Raw genomic sequence first — 13,186 nt, 5'->3', positions numbered from 1 at the left:
ATTTTAAAAATCATACGATTATAAACATGACATTTGTCACAAATTTTTCTGCAGCTTGAAGCTACTATATTAGATGATGATGATTCTGGTTGATTTGCTATAATGTAAAGCAAAGACAAACCATACCGTAAAGAAATATTCTGTGCCTAAAATTATATTTTCAAGTCTGTTAATAAATCTCTGTCAAACCAAACAAATAATTACACTCACTGAACAATATTCAGAGAGAGGCTAAAAGGGAGCTCTAAAAACATTGTACTCTATAAATAGCAGAAGGTGAAGCATGCATTTTGACTTTTTTTTGGTGAAGAGCGACACTGAAATGTTCCTTGCCGTATTTCTTCTTTTTTTGAAAGATCACAGATTTTGACCATTTGCTATGACAATGCACTTATTGGGTTGCAGATTTCAGTAATTCAGGAATGAATCAACATGACTGGGAAAAAAAGGCAAAATGGGTTATTATTTGTATGCGGTCAGTGTTGCATTTATTTTTGCAAATTTTTTTTGTTTTAGAATGGTGGCTCCAGGAAATTCTTCTTTTCTAATCAGTGACTGATGTATGAGAAACTGATTCTGTTTTATTTGAATGGCTCATTATAAATTCAGTTTATTGATTTGTTACTGTATGTAAGACGTCTGCCCTAGTTTAGCTTCAGTGATTAAACAGCACATCTTCACGTGCACAGATCTACTGGAGACTTAAGTGCACAAACACATTTAGCAATCTGACAGTGTGAGAGCCATTTTTGCATAGATAAAAACTTTTTTATTCTAAAACTATATTAAAGAATCAAACTCATAATATTGTGCAGCTGTAATTGCAGAGCATGTTTTTGTCTTTTTCTACTTTCTAAAAGTCTCTACACAGCAAGACACTTGTACATCACATTATTTTCTGCGGTTTCTACATTGATCTTAACAGTTTACTGTAGCTTATGATTGACATTTTTTCCAGTTTTTACACTTTTTGAATTATATTATGGGATATATTATCTTTTAGAAGCTGAATATTTAATTCAGCTCAGTAACAATTGTCATTTTTAGTAGTTTGAAACACAGATCAAAACTTTACAAAGAAATAGTCCTGAATTTCAGTGTTAGATTAGAAATGCAACCAGAGAAAGTTTGACTTCATCGTCAGAACAGTTTCAGCAATCCTTTGTTTTATTTGAAAATATATACAATTGTGAACAATTTATGAACAGTGATAGGCCAAAAAGCACATGTTGTTATTCATCTATACACCACACACAGATGAAAGATTTTAAAGGTTTTTAACCTTTTAAACCTTTGGGCAAACAACTGTTTATGTAACATTGAGGTGTTTTTGAGTATATCTCAAGCAGAAGATTTAAGGTTGATTAAAGTTTCAGCGATAAAACAGAAGCACCGCTGCTTCAGTCATCTCTCTTGTAGCACTCCATTCAGTATTAGTACCATAGCCATCCCAGTCAAAAGCTGTAAAGTCTCCACATTGTCTAGGGACCTCCTGAGGAAAGTGTCCACCTCCACCAATACAGAACTGTAAGAAATTGAGTACATTATTAACAACACACTGCATGCATTCATTTCTCCAGAAGTTCATTTATTACATGAATCAATGCCTTTAGTGAGGAACAGAATTAAATGATTTGTCACAGTAAATCCACAGTAAATTCATTGTATTAAATTCAAAACTCACATGTTCAGTGTCACACACATTTGGTTTAACGCCTGAACAAAGAGCCATAGCTGCCTTTTCGGAATTAAAGACTCTGAATGTGATGAATCCAGGCTCAAAATGTACTGAAAAAAAAATCTAAGGTTATATCGGTTATGATGTCATTTTAGTTCCATGTACATGTGAAATGGTTTCAGTTTCATGCTCATATGATCACAAACAATAATGATGCCTTGTAAATAATACACATATCATACTTCTTGATTTAGGACCATACAGTTTTTTGGTAGATTCCTCATTTCCAGTATCATACACGATTGGGGCAACAGGTCCGTTATCGATATTGCAGGAGCCGATTCCAAACCTTACAGGGAATTTCTGAGAAAAGCCAAAAGAAAAAATATAATTTGATGTTATATGTAACAAGATGCAGATTAATCACAATAAACTGTTACATCTAGCAAACAATTGCTAAATAGCCCCTCTGATTCTTTATCTCCCACAAAATGACTACACTATGGGCTGTTATCTGATTAAAACCCCACATTTTAAGGAGAAACAGACCCAGGGAACCACAATAACCTAGTAAGGTTTAAAGCATCTAATTAAAAAATACCCAGAAAATATATTTTAATGTATGAAATGTTTTTTTTTTTCCTGTGTGTGTGTGCGTGCGTGCGTGCGTGCGTGTGTGTGTGTTCATATTATTTGTTTATTAGTTACAATACTATACCTTTATGGAATACGATTCATAGAACTTTATTTAATAGTCCAAGTGTTTAATCATCTTGATTTTATGTAATAAAATGTGAAAATGTATATGTAAAGTTTATGTACCAAAGTTTTTTTGTGTCTAATTAAGCATCTTTCAATTTCTGAAGTGACAAAATATGTCAAGTGATCATATATCTCACATGGTAGATGTTATATGATTCTTTTGGTGAAATTCATCAAACAGTTTATGGATTCAAATGAAAATGTCCTTTGCTTTCCACTTCTAGAACCAAGCTCACCAAGAATTCTTACCAGTGCAAACTATTTTATTTATTTAGAAATAACAACAGAACAGACATGTCTTTAGGTGATAATTCAGCTATGCTTAAAGCGGTGAGAAGATCAGCAATGCAGATTATCTCCATCCCTAACACTATTTTCCTCTCAAGTACATGCATTAGATGTAAACAGATTTACTGTATTGTGTCCTTTTTTATTATTATTAAATGTTGGAGTCCATGTTAATTGTTTATTTCTATACACAGATTCACAGATAAATTTGGAGGTTGTAGTAATAAAATAAAAAAATTTCCACAACAGAAAAATGACTTGATTTTAAATTAATATAAAGTTAAATTGTAAGCTCAACAGATGAGCAGATCAGTTTATTGTCATTTTAATTTTGCTAAGATTAATGATAAAGTCAATCTAAATGTTCATAATTAAATAATAACATGTTGTTATTGATTATTAGTATAAGTAATTCACTGTAATAATGTCTTTTTTCTTTCACAAAGTCAAAATGTACCTTAAACAATCTGAATAGGTTTCCTCCATGTAGGGTTAAGAACCTGTTATCAGTGTGGTATCTCAGGATAGACGCAGTGCTCCAGTGTTCCAACTCCATATTATTAGGCACATGCCACACAGAAACATCCTGAGCCGCAGTGTCAAAGTATCCCGGATTCTGTAACAGAACATACACTATTGTCAATTCAGGCTCAAGATAAGCATATTTGAATAGTAAGTCCAGCATCTTAGGACTAGACTTACTAATAGCTTTTGGCCTTGTTTGGGAACAAGAAAGCCCCCCAAAAAGCTATTTTGTAGAATATTTAAAACCCACTACTGACATCCATAGTAAAAAAAAAAAACAAATACTGTGGAAGTCAATAGTTACAGGTTTCCAGCATTTAACTTCAAAATATATTTTGTGTTCAACAGAACAAAAAAACACAAACTGGTTTGGAACAAGTTTTCATTATGGTAGTCATAATAAATATGTGTAAAATTATTTAATGCTCAAAAGAGTACAGAATAATTTTGTGCTTTACCAACAATGCCCACAGTTGCTACATAGATACGAACCCACTAAACGTGACATTTCCAAAACATTACTTTTTGGTTCCCATTTGGCTATTTAAAAAATGTCAAAGAAACAATTTTTTTAGGTTTTATCATTTGCAACCATAAAATTCCTGCTGTCAGTGTAGGTTTCTTTACTGCGCGCTTCTGATTTGCACATATTTCTTTAGCTTGAGCTCCACAGAAAGATGTGCACTTGTGACCTTTTAAATGAAAATCATTTCCTTTCACTTGCTTACTGACTAACAACTGCTTATCAATCTCTTACTGAATAATCATCATAAGTAAAAAAAAAAAATAAATAAAAAAAGAATCATAAACCAGTTGGCTTATTCTACAGTGCATAGGGAAAGTATTCATAGCGCTTCACTTTTTCCACATTTTTTATGTTACAATCTTAATCCAAGATGGATTAAAATCATTTATTTCCTAAAATTTCTACACACAATACCCCATAATGACAATGTGAAGGAAGATTTTTTGAAATTGTTGCAAATTTATAAAAAAAAAAGCTGAAAAATCACCTGTACATAAGTATTCACAGCCTTTGCTCAAGAATGTGTTGATGCACCTTTAGCAGCAATTACAGCTTCAAGTCTTTTTGAATATGATGCCACAAGCTTGGCACACCTGTCATTGGGAATTTTTGCCCATTCGTCTTTGCAGTACCTCTCTAGCTCTTATCAGGTTTAGATGGAAAGCGACGGTGTACAGCCATTTTCAGATCTCTCAAGAGATATTTATTAGGATTTAGGTCTTGGCTCTGGCTGGGCCACTCAAGGACATTCACTTAGTTGTTGTGAAGCCACTCCATTGATATTTTGGCGGTGTGCTTTGGGTCATTGTCCTGCTGGAAGATGAACCGTCGCCCCAGTCTGAGGTCAAAACACTCTGAAGCAGGATTTCATTTAGCATGTCTCTGTACATTGCTGCATTCATATTTCCCTCTATCTTGACTAGTCTTCCAGTTCCTGCTGCTGAAAAACATCCCCACAGCATGATGCTGCCACCAGCATGCTTCACTGTAGAGATGCTATTAGCCTGGTGATGAGCGGTGCCTGGTTTTCTCCAAACGTAACTTCTGGCATTCACTCCAAAGAGTTTAATTTTAGTCTCATTGGATCAGAGAATTTTGTTTCTTATGGTCTGAGAGTCCTTCAGATGCCTTTTGGCATATTCGAGACGAGGAGTGGCTTCTGTCTGGCCCCTCTACCATACAGGCCTGATTGGTAGATTGCTGCACAGATGGTTGTCCTTCTGTAAGGCTCTCCTCTTTTCACAGAAGAATGCTAGAGCTCAGACAGAGTGACCATCGGGTTATTAATCACCTCTCTGACTAAGGCCCTTCTCCCCCAATCCCTCAGCTTAGATGGCCGGCCAGCTCTAGGAAGAGTCCTGGTGGTTCCAAACATCTTCCACTTATGGATGATGGAGGCCACTGTGCTCACTGGAATTTTCAGAGCAACAGAAATGTTTCTGTAACCTTTCCCAGCCTTGTGCCTCGAGACAGTCCTGTCTCTGAGGTCTACAGACAGTGCCTTTGTCTTCATGCTTGGTTTGTGCTTTGGCATGCACTATCAACCCTGGTACCTTATATAGACAGGTGTATGCCTTTTCACTGAAACAGCTGCTGAAACATCTATAGAATGATCAGTGGAAAGAGAATATGCCTGAGCTCAATTTAGAGCTTTGCGACAAAGGCTGGGAATTCTTATTTACATGTGATTTTTGAAGTTTTTAATAAATTTGCTCCACATTTTCTGTTTCATGCATAATTTAAAAGTTAAGTAATTTAATTTTACTGGTTAACAAACTAGGATGCTTTTTATTTAATAATTACTAATTCCATCCATATATGTTTGACGATGCTCATGTAAAGTCATGGACCAAATAAGACCATAAGTACCAAATGTGAAGGGCATGTGGTAAGGTTGTCATAAACTTTATTGGTATAATAATTTAGTTAATTAATTTCTTGATTGTCAATAAATAAGGCAACACATGAGAAGAGAAAGTACATTTCCTCTATTCCTATTCATATAACTCAAATGCCAACTATTAACAAACATTGCCCTTTACCAGAGCTTCTGTTTACACTTAAAATAATAAACACCCTTACAACCAGGTTTTATTAAAAATGAAGGCTACCTTGTAATCATCACTTGTAGCAGCCTCAGCGGCTCCAAATGTGACTTTGTTTGCCCATGTGCCTTCACCTTCAGGCCGGTTTTCATTGCTGCCCTGTTCACTAGACCAGCGGTCACCAACTGTACACTTTCCATACATGTTGTTTTCATGAACACTGGCCACCAGCGTCCAGCCGCCGCCTGCAGTGGTCATGTCACAGAACGTCTGGTAAAGGACTCCTCTTGAAGAGATCAGATAGTACAGGCCATCTGTGTGTCAACACAAGCATTCGACAGTCACACACATGCAGATGCTGCCAAAGATACAAATAAAATATACAATATGAGATCATACCCTCATAAACATGGTACTTGTCACGGATTTCTTTGCAGCTTCGAGCAACATATCTAATTCTGTCCAGAAGTTTTTCAAGCTCATGGTTGCTGTTGGAGTCACTGATGTTAATACATGGTGTTTCTGTTTCTTGTATTACATACATAGCTCCCACTGTAGAAAGAGCATTAAAAATAGTAAACAATGCTTTAACTGTATTGTGAATGTGAGACAGGATGACAGATAAAGATAATATTTTTAAAGTCATATTTCAACAAGAATTCAATTTCACTCACAACCATTGGCTTAGTCCCTGGATTATCAGGGGTTGCCACAACGGAATGAACCACCAATTACACTGGTGCAGCAAATGTAGCAGTGGGAAATGTTCCTCTCATTCGCATACATTGTATGGGCAATTTTGTTTTACCCAATTAAAATATACCACATTTCAAAAGTTCACACTTAGCTAATGATTTATCATAAGCTTGTTTGGCATGCTGTCCCAGTAGAGAGCTCTGAGTTCTAGGGATTGAGCTCAGGAAGATCTCAAAAACTCCCCGGCTTAAGTGGCTAAGGTAAACTTCTTTGAGCAGGAAGGGAGCTAGAAAAAGTGCCTGTTTTTCTTAGTCTGTTATGTATGAAGTATATCTTTCGACGATGGGAAGAAACCAGAAAACCTGGGGGAAACCCACGCGGACAAGGGGAGAACATACAAACTCTGCACAGAAAGGACCAGAGCCGGCGATGTTCTTGCTGTGGGGCCAACAGTGCTATCCACTGGGCCGTCGTGCTGCCCAATCTATGAGAAAAAAGGAGGAGAAGGGGGAGGAAGGGGGTTTCTTCCAGAAGAAGGTAATTGTGAAATGAAGATTGTGGTTATTTATAGTAACTTAGGGAATCATATGATTGGAGGATTATGATTAGCTAATGCGGGACCAGCTGTGGTAGATCATAAGCGTGTGATCCTCTCGAAAGTAGTTTATAAATAAGTTTCACGTCTTTGGACTGTGGGGTAAACAGGAGGAAACTCACACTAACAACGGTAGAACATGCAAGCTCCACACAGAAATGCCTCCTGGCCCAGTCTGGGACAGGAACCAGCAACCTTCTTGCAACAGTGCTAACCAAGAATTCAACTTCAATCAAATAAAATAGTTACACTTACTTGATTTAGCATCACAGAACAATACGCCCAATGACAAAATGAGGATCCCTGAAAACATTTTTGCTTGAAAGACAACCTGGAAAACAAAAAGGGGAAGTTGTAGGAGACAAATACTAACATCAAAAATCTTAGTACTGACTAATCTATGCAACTCATCACATCATGTCTTGATCTAGTTATATGCCACATATATTATCAAACTATATTCTGAATAAACTGTCAACTTTATATTTCAGAATCTGAACAAAGCAACACATCGACTTACCATTTCTATGAGCCAGTGGTAAATGGGTTTTGTGTTTATGTCTATTTATAATGTTCTCTTCACTGGCTAATTTATGAATAACTAGAGTTTACAGCTATAAGTATAGATAAAAACACAATATGCTTCCTTAATATATGACAATTAAGAGTTATCTATTGATTTCCTCAGACATAGATTATAAAATGTTGTAACTGATTCTCGTCAAACCTGAAAGAATTTCCTTCTTCTGCAGGAACACAAATAAAGTTAGTCTGTCAATACAATGAAAGTCAAAGGGGTCAAAGGTTAAAAGTCTATTACGTGTCGTCATAGACTTCACTTTTGTTCATTGTGTGAACGACCATTAATTCATGTTGTGTTTTATTTTTATTTGTTTATAAAATAAAAATAGCCTACTATTTATTAATGCTAATTTTTTACTTTAATCATAAAATCATTTATCATTAGTAATTTATTTTGCTATAAATTTATTGATTATTAACTAAAAGATAATCATCTGATTATTAACAATTTGAATATTTTTCATTTTATTATTATTTTCTTTAATTCATTCATTAATTTTCTTTTCGGCTTAGTCCCTTTATTAATCTGGGGTTGCCACAGCGGAATAAACCGCCAGCTTATCCAGCACATGTTTTACGCAGCGGATGCCCTTCCAGCTGCAACACATTTCTGGGAAACATCCATACACTTATACACTACAGACATTTTAGCCTACCCAGTTCACCTGTACCACATGTCTTTGGACTGTGAAGGAAACGGGAGCACCTGGAGGAAACCCACGCGAACGCAGGGAGAACTTCACACAGAAACGTTTACTGACCCAGCCGAGGCTCGAACCAACAACCTTTTTGCTGTGAGGCAACAGCACTACCTACTGCACCACTTTGCTGCCTTTCTTTAATTAGTATTTTCCTATTATTATTGCTCTATTATTATTATTTTTCCATATTGCTGTAATCTTATGATTGTGTGGAGTCGATGGAAACTTGTTTTCATGAATAAGAGATAAGAGAATGTCTTCATTTTAAGGTCTGTCTTATCACTAGACCATGTTGTGAAGCAGTCCGTTTTTTTCCATTTGTTGCTTTTGGTGTATTAAAGTTGTTGGATTTGTGCTGGTCACATAAAATGTCCGAGCATTACAATAAATGCAAATAAGAATATTCAATAAACCCTGCTCTTTCTTTATCGTCATTACATTGTCTCCTGCTTCTGCTCATTTCTTGCTTTCTCAGACAACTACTATACTAAGGAAACTGTTAATTCAGTCCTGAGTGGTTGAGCTACTTTTGGGTAACTCAACCACTGCCTCATCTGGATACCCTAGGTCCTATGTATCTGGCATAGAGAGTGTGTTTTGTTAGTAATAATATACAAAATCATCCATGCCTATGTCACCCCTTTACACTAAAAGGAATTATGACATGAAGTTTGGCTGAAGGAAATATAAAATTACATCTGTACAGTTAAAGATGCTGCTCAAAAAAACCATCAAGCAATGCTGCATTTCCAACCCAGGCTCATTCTGAAAACATACCCCTATATAAATTTCCTGAGAGCACCCAGGAGGTACGTTTTTTTTTTTTTTTTTTTTTCTTGCGAGTGCCAATCGTGCCTGCTCTTCTTGCATAAATCCACCAGAGGCTGCTGTCGACTGCCTGGCCGATCAACTGACCCATCCTCCTCCTTTCCTAAACCCAACCACAGTGTTTTTAAAAGCAATCCAGAAAAACAAAGCCATCGCTGCAGTCTGATTTTTACCACGTTTTCAGATTTTACCACATTCTTATCCTGTTATTTACTTGTTTATTTAATTTTTTGGCTTTTATTTTTGTCTTACCTGCTTTCTGCAACCTTTCTTCGCTGAATTTGAACCCCGCTGTCACGTCAACTCCACGTCACAAGTTCGCCAACATAAGTGGCGAGGCACTGGACAAACTGGTGATAGGGGAAAAGCCGTCCATACGAAGGTAAGCAGTCAGCTGGTAAGTGTGAAAAGGAACGGCATCATACCGCCCTGTTTCGTTCGTTTAAAAGATGTAATGCAGCCATACGTACTTCTGGCTCTATAATTCGTAATCTCCAGAAATGTATATCGGGCTGCTTTTTCAGCATGAGCCTATGTTATATATTTCTGGATTTCATGAGGACTATGATGCATAAACAAAAACTTCAGCAATTAATATTTTTATTTTGCATTGAATTTTATTAAATTTAAATGACACTGTATTTGTTTCTGCACTTGTTCCTGATTTCTCTCAACAATAGGGCTATCAGTGAATAAATCCGAAAACAAAGAAACTAGCGTTAACTTTTTTAAAAAAGAAACTCAGATATTTTCTTGCAAATGAAAAAGAAATGCATTACTTTATTAGTTATTTGTTAAGTAATCTGACTACATTACTTTTGTACATACTTGTAATGTGCTCCACTGTTCATTTATATATTTAAATATTTTCTTTAGTCTTCCAAAAAAGAAAGAAAACCAAACACAAACGTTTCACATGTAGGCTAAATATATGGTTGAGATAAAAATCCAATCGTTTAAATGTGTTTCACTGGTTCTCTGATATATAGTAGTAGCTCTTTTCTTTTCAAAGGCTTATTTATGAAAGCAGCACGTCCTCAATTAAGGAGTTGTGCTTTCTGAAAATGGTTTTCAAGGATATTGTTCTCAAGGTTCAGATTGATAAAAAATTATGCTATAAAACATCCTTGTCATTTCAGAATGTCAGTGATCCATATTCTTATGTGTCAATAATTTACATTCTTGGTAACATTGGGCTTTTGTTAAGCAACACCCAATGAATAAAAAACTTGGAAAGAGGATTATCATCAGTGCTGTGTAGTAAATCCATAACACTGAATAAACTCTAAAGTTCCACATTTTCAAACCAAGTTTTGCTTATGGTTGTACTTTACTATCGCAACAATAGAATTACCACACATCACTTCAAATATTTTACTATAGTATGGTGTGTGTGCGTGTGTGTGTTTGAGACAGAGAGAGTGAATGCTCATATGAATGGATGAATATTCAATTGCTTAATCAGTAGACTAAATTAAAAATACAACATGCTAAAGTAAGATCTAATTACTGTGGAAAATGTTTGACTACATTGTTCATGATACTTTTATGAGACAGCTCAAGCAAGTACATCACAACAAGTTTTAGCGATAAAAGAGAAGCACCGCTGCTTCAGTTATCTCTCTGGAAGCACTCCATTCTGTATCAGTGCCATAGCCATTCCAGTCAAAACCCGTAAAGTCTCCACACTGTTTAGGGTAACCCTCAGGAAAGTGTCCACCGCCTCCAATACAAAACTGCAAGAATACAGTAGGAGTGCATTACTTACAACACAACATGTACCCATGCATTTCTCTATATGACATTGGTGCAGTTGATTTAATGCATGACTTATGTTGTTGTATGTTGTTGTTGTTTACAAATGTTGTTGTAAATAATCCATTGTGATTTATAACTCACATGCTCAGTGTTACAGTCAGTTGGTTTAGCGCCAGAACAAAGAGCCATAGCTGCCTTTTCATAATTGAGGACTCTGAATGTGATAAATCCAGGCTCAAATTGTGCTGAAAAAACACAGGGAATATATTATTAATGATGTCATAAAATTTTCATTCAATTCATTCGAGTGATCAGGTAAATGTATCAACTTAAAAAGGAAGAGGTGCTGTCATACTTCTTGCACTTGGACCATACAGTTTTTTGGTAGATTCGTCATTTCCAGTGTCATACATGATTGGGACAGAAGGTCCATTATCAATGTTACAGGAGCCGATTCCAAACCTCACAGGGAATTTCTGGGAAATACAGTTTAAAAAAAATCATTATGTTTTTTTTCCACACAAAATTCAAAATGGCTAAATTTCAGTTAATATTTCAAACTAAAAGTAGTGTCAAAGTTAATTAAACCGTAAATAACTTGAATAGGTTTCCTCCGTGTAGGGTTAAGAAGTGATTTTCAGTGTGGTATCTCAGGATAGACGCAGTGCTCCAGTGTTCCAACTCCATATTATTAGGCACATGCCACACAGAAACATCCTGAGCCACAACGTCATAGTATCCAGGATTCTGTCAAGTCACAATAATTCATATAATATTCACCTCTACAAAAGTGTCATTATTTAATTTATATGGATTCAATTCAGTAATCTGAATCTAATCTATTTTATTTTTGAATATAGGTTGATAACAGAAATAATACAGATTGTATATGATTCTGTTTCTAGATAAACATTTTAGATTGTGAGTGCATTATTGTAATACCTTGTAATCATCACTTGTAGCAGCCTCTGCGGCTCCAAATGTGACTTTGTTTGCCCATGTGCCTTCACCTTCAGGCCGGTTTGCATTGCTGCCCTGTTCACTAGACCAGCGGTCACCAACTGTACACTTTCCATACATGTTGTTTTCATGAACACTGGCCACCAGCGTCCAGCCGCCGCCTGCAGTGGTCATGTCACAGAACGTCTGGTAAAGGACTCCTCTTGAAGAGATCAGATAGTACAGGCCATCTGTGTGTCAACACAAGCATTCAACAGTCACACACATGCAGATGCTGCCTAAGATTACAAAATACATTTTATGAAGTATATTGTACCCTCAGAAACATGGTACTTGTCACGAATTTCTTTGCAATTCTGAGCAATGTATTTCATTCTGGCCACAAATTTTGCAATCTCAGGGTTGATGCTGATATCATCAATATTAGTAGAGGATGTTTCTTGTTGGTTTGCTGCAATGTGAAAGATAAGGACATTGTGTAATAAAACACTGTGACATAAAATTGACATACCAATCTTCAAGTCTTAACTTTTATTTTTAATAAATTACACTTACTTTGTGCAATGTTACAGAACCAAAAACTCAGTGAGAGGAGGAGAAGGCTGAGTCCTGAAAACATGTTGTATTTCTGCCAATAGCAACAGGGAAAACATTTTTTAATTTTTTGTTTGTGAACAAAGACAACGGTTTGCTATTCTGGTGACACTGAATTGTTCATTAAGATAAATATTAAGCTTTGAGAGGATTTTGAGAGCAGTTACTGTTATTTAAACTAGTTGTTTCAAGAAAATGCAACAAAAATGTTAAGCAGATTTTTTGCAATAACACCCTATTGATAAAGAAAAAGTAAATGACCACTAGAATTATCTATTTTATCGTGTATTAAAAAACATAAACTCAATGTTGCTCATAAGCTTTGTCTGTGCTTCCACTATCACAAATACTGTTCATGAACGTGGTTGTTAATAATTCTTTTACGTTTCACAAATGATTGCAAACCAGCAGGCCCATGTGCATTTCTTGAAACTTCATACAAACAGCTCCACACAGTGGATTGCTTGTTAACAGCTGTAACTTGCTCAAAGAGCTGTAGTGTGATATGCCACCGCCAGCTATTACAGTTATTTGATCTTTTGTCAACAGAAAACAAACGCTTTGGTGTTTATGGTCGTCTGAAAAGGTGCATTTTGGAGAAAGAGAAAGGGAAAAATAAAGCTGTCACATTCTTTAAATGCCAGTTTT

At 35.8% G+C, this 13,186-nt stretch overlaps 2 protein-coding genes across 2 annotated transcripts; both read right to left on the bottom strand.

Annotated features, from left to right (window-relative positions):
• Window positions 1-1,214: 1,214 nt before the first annotated feature.
• Window positions 1,215-7,711, bottom strand: LOC130232034 (intelectin-like). Its single transcript, XM_056461639.1, has 8 exons — window positions 7,636-7,711; window positions 7,371-7,446; window positions 6,224-6,376; window positions 5,891-6,138; window positions 3,186-3,344; window positions 1,921-2,041; window positions 1,685-1,788; window positions 1,215-1,525 (listed from the first exon to the last, which is right to left on the bottom strand). The coding sequence occupies exons 1-8, from the start codon at window positions 7,636-7,638 to the stop codon at window positions 1,373-1,375; spliced, it is 1,017 nt and encodes a 338-aa protein (XP_056317614.1). The 5' UTR covers window positions 7,639-7,711; the 3' UTR covers window positions 1,215-1,372.
• Window positions 7,712-10,809: 3,098 nt separating this feature from the next.
• Window positions 10,810-12,618, bottom strand: zgc:153219 (Intelectin-like). Its single transcript, XM_056461638.1, has 7 exons — window positions 12,500-12,618; window positions 12,261-12,395; window positions 11,927-12,174; window positions 11,573-11,731; window positions 11,340-11,460; window positions 11,126-11,229; window positions 10,810-10,962 (listed from the first exon to the last, which is right to left on the bottom strand). The coding sequence occupies exons 1-7, from the start codon at window positions 12,561-12,563 to the stop codon at window positions 10,810-10,812; spliced, it is 984 nt and encodes a 327-aa protein (XP_056317613.1). The 5' UTR covers window positions 12,564-12,618.
• Window positions 12,619-13,186: the final 568 nt, after the last annotated feature.

Source organism: Danio aesculapii, chromosome 7 (assembly GCF_903798145.1).
Source record: "Danio aesculapii chromosome 7, fDanAes4.1, whole genome shotgun sequence".
NCBI classification, from domain to species: Eukaryota; Metazoa; Chordata; class Actinopteri; order Cypriniformes; family Danionidae; genus Danio; species Danio aesculapii.
Note: the sequence above shows the minus strand (reverse complement) of the source record. Positions and strands in the feature narration are given on the sequence as shown.

Coding starts and splice junctions, on each gene's coding strand:
- zgc:153219 (XM_056461638.1), bottom strand. CDS start 12,563: ATGTTTTCAGGACTCAGCCTTCTCCTCCTCTCACTGAGTTTTTGGTTC. Junction 11,461..11,572: donor ACCTATTCAAGTTATTTACG/GTTTAATTAACT, acceptor TGTATTTCCCAG/AAATTCCCTGTGAGGTTTGG. Junction 11,230..11,339: donor GTATGGTCCAAGTGCAAGAA/GTATGACAGCAC, acceptor GTGTTTTTTCAG/CACAATTTGAGCCTGGATTT.
- LOC130232034 (XM_056461639.1), bottom strand. Junction 6,377..7,370: donor GTTCTGTGATGCTAAATCAA/GTAAGTGTAACT, acceptor CTCTTTCTACAG/TGGGAGCTATGTATGTAATA. Junction 2,042..3,185: donor ACCTATTCAGATTGTTTAAG/GTACATTTTGAC, acceptor GGCTTTTCTCAG/AAATTCCCTGTAAGGTTTGG.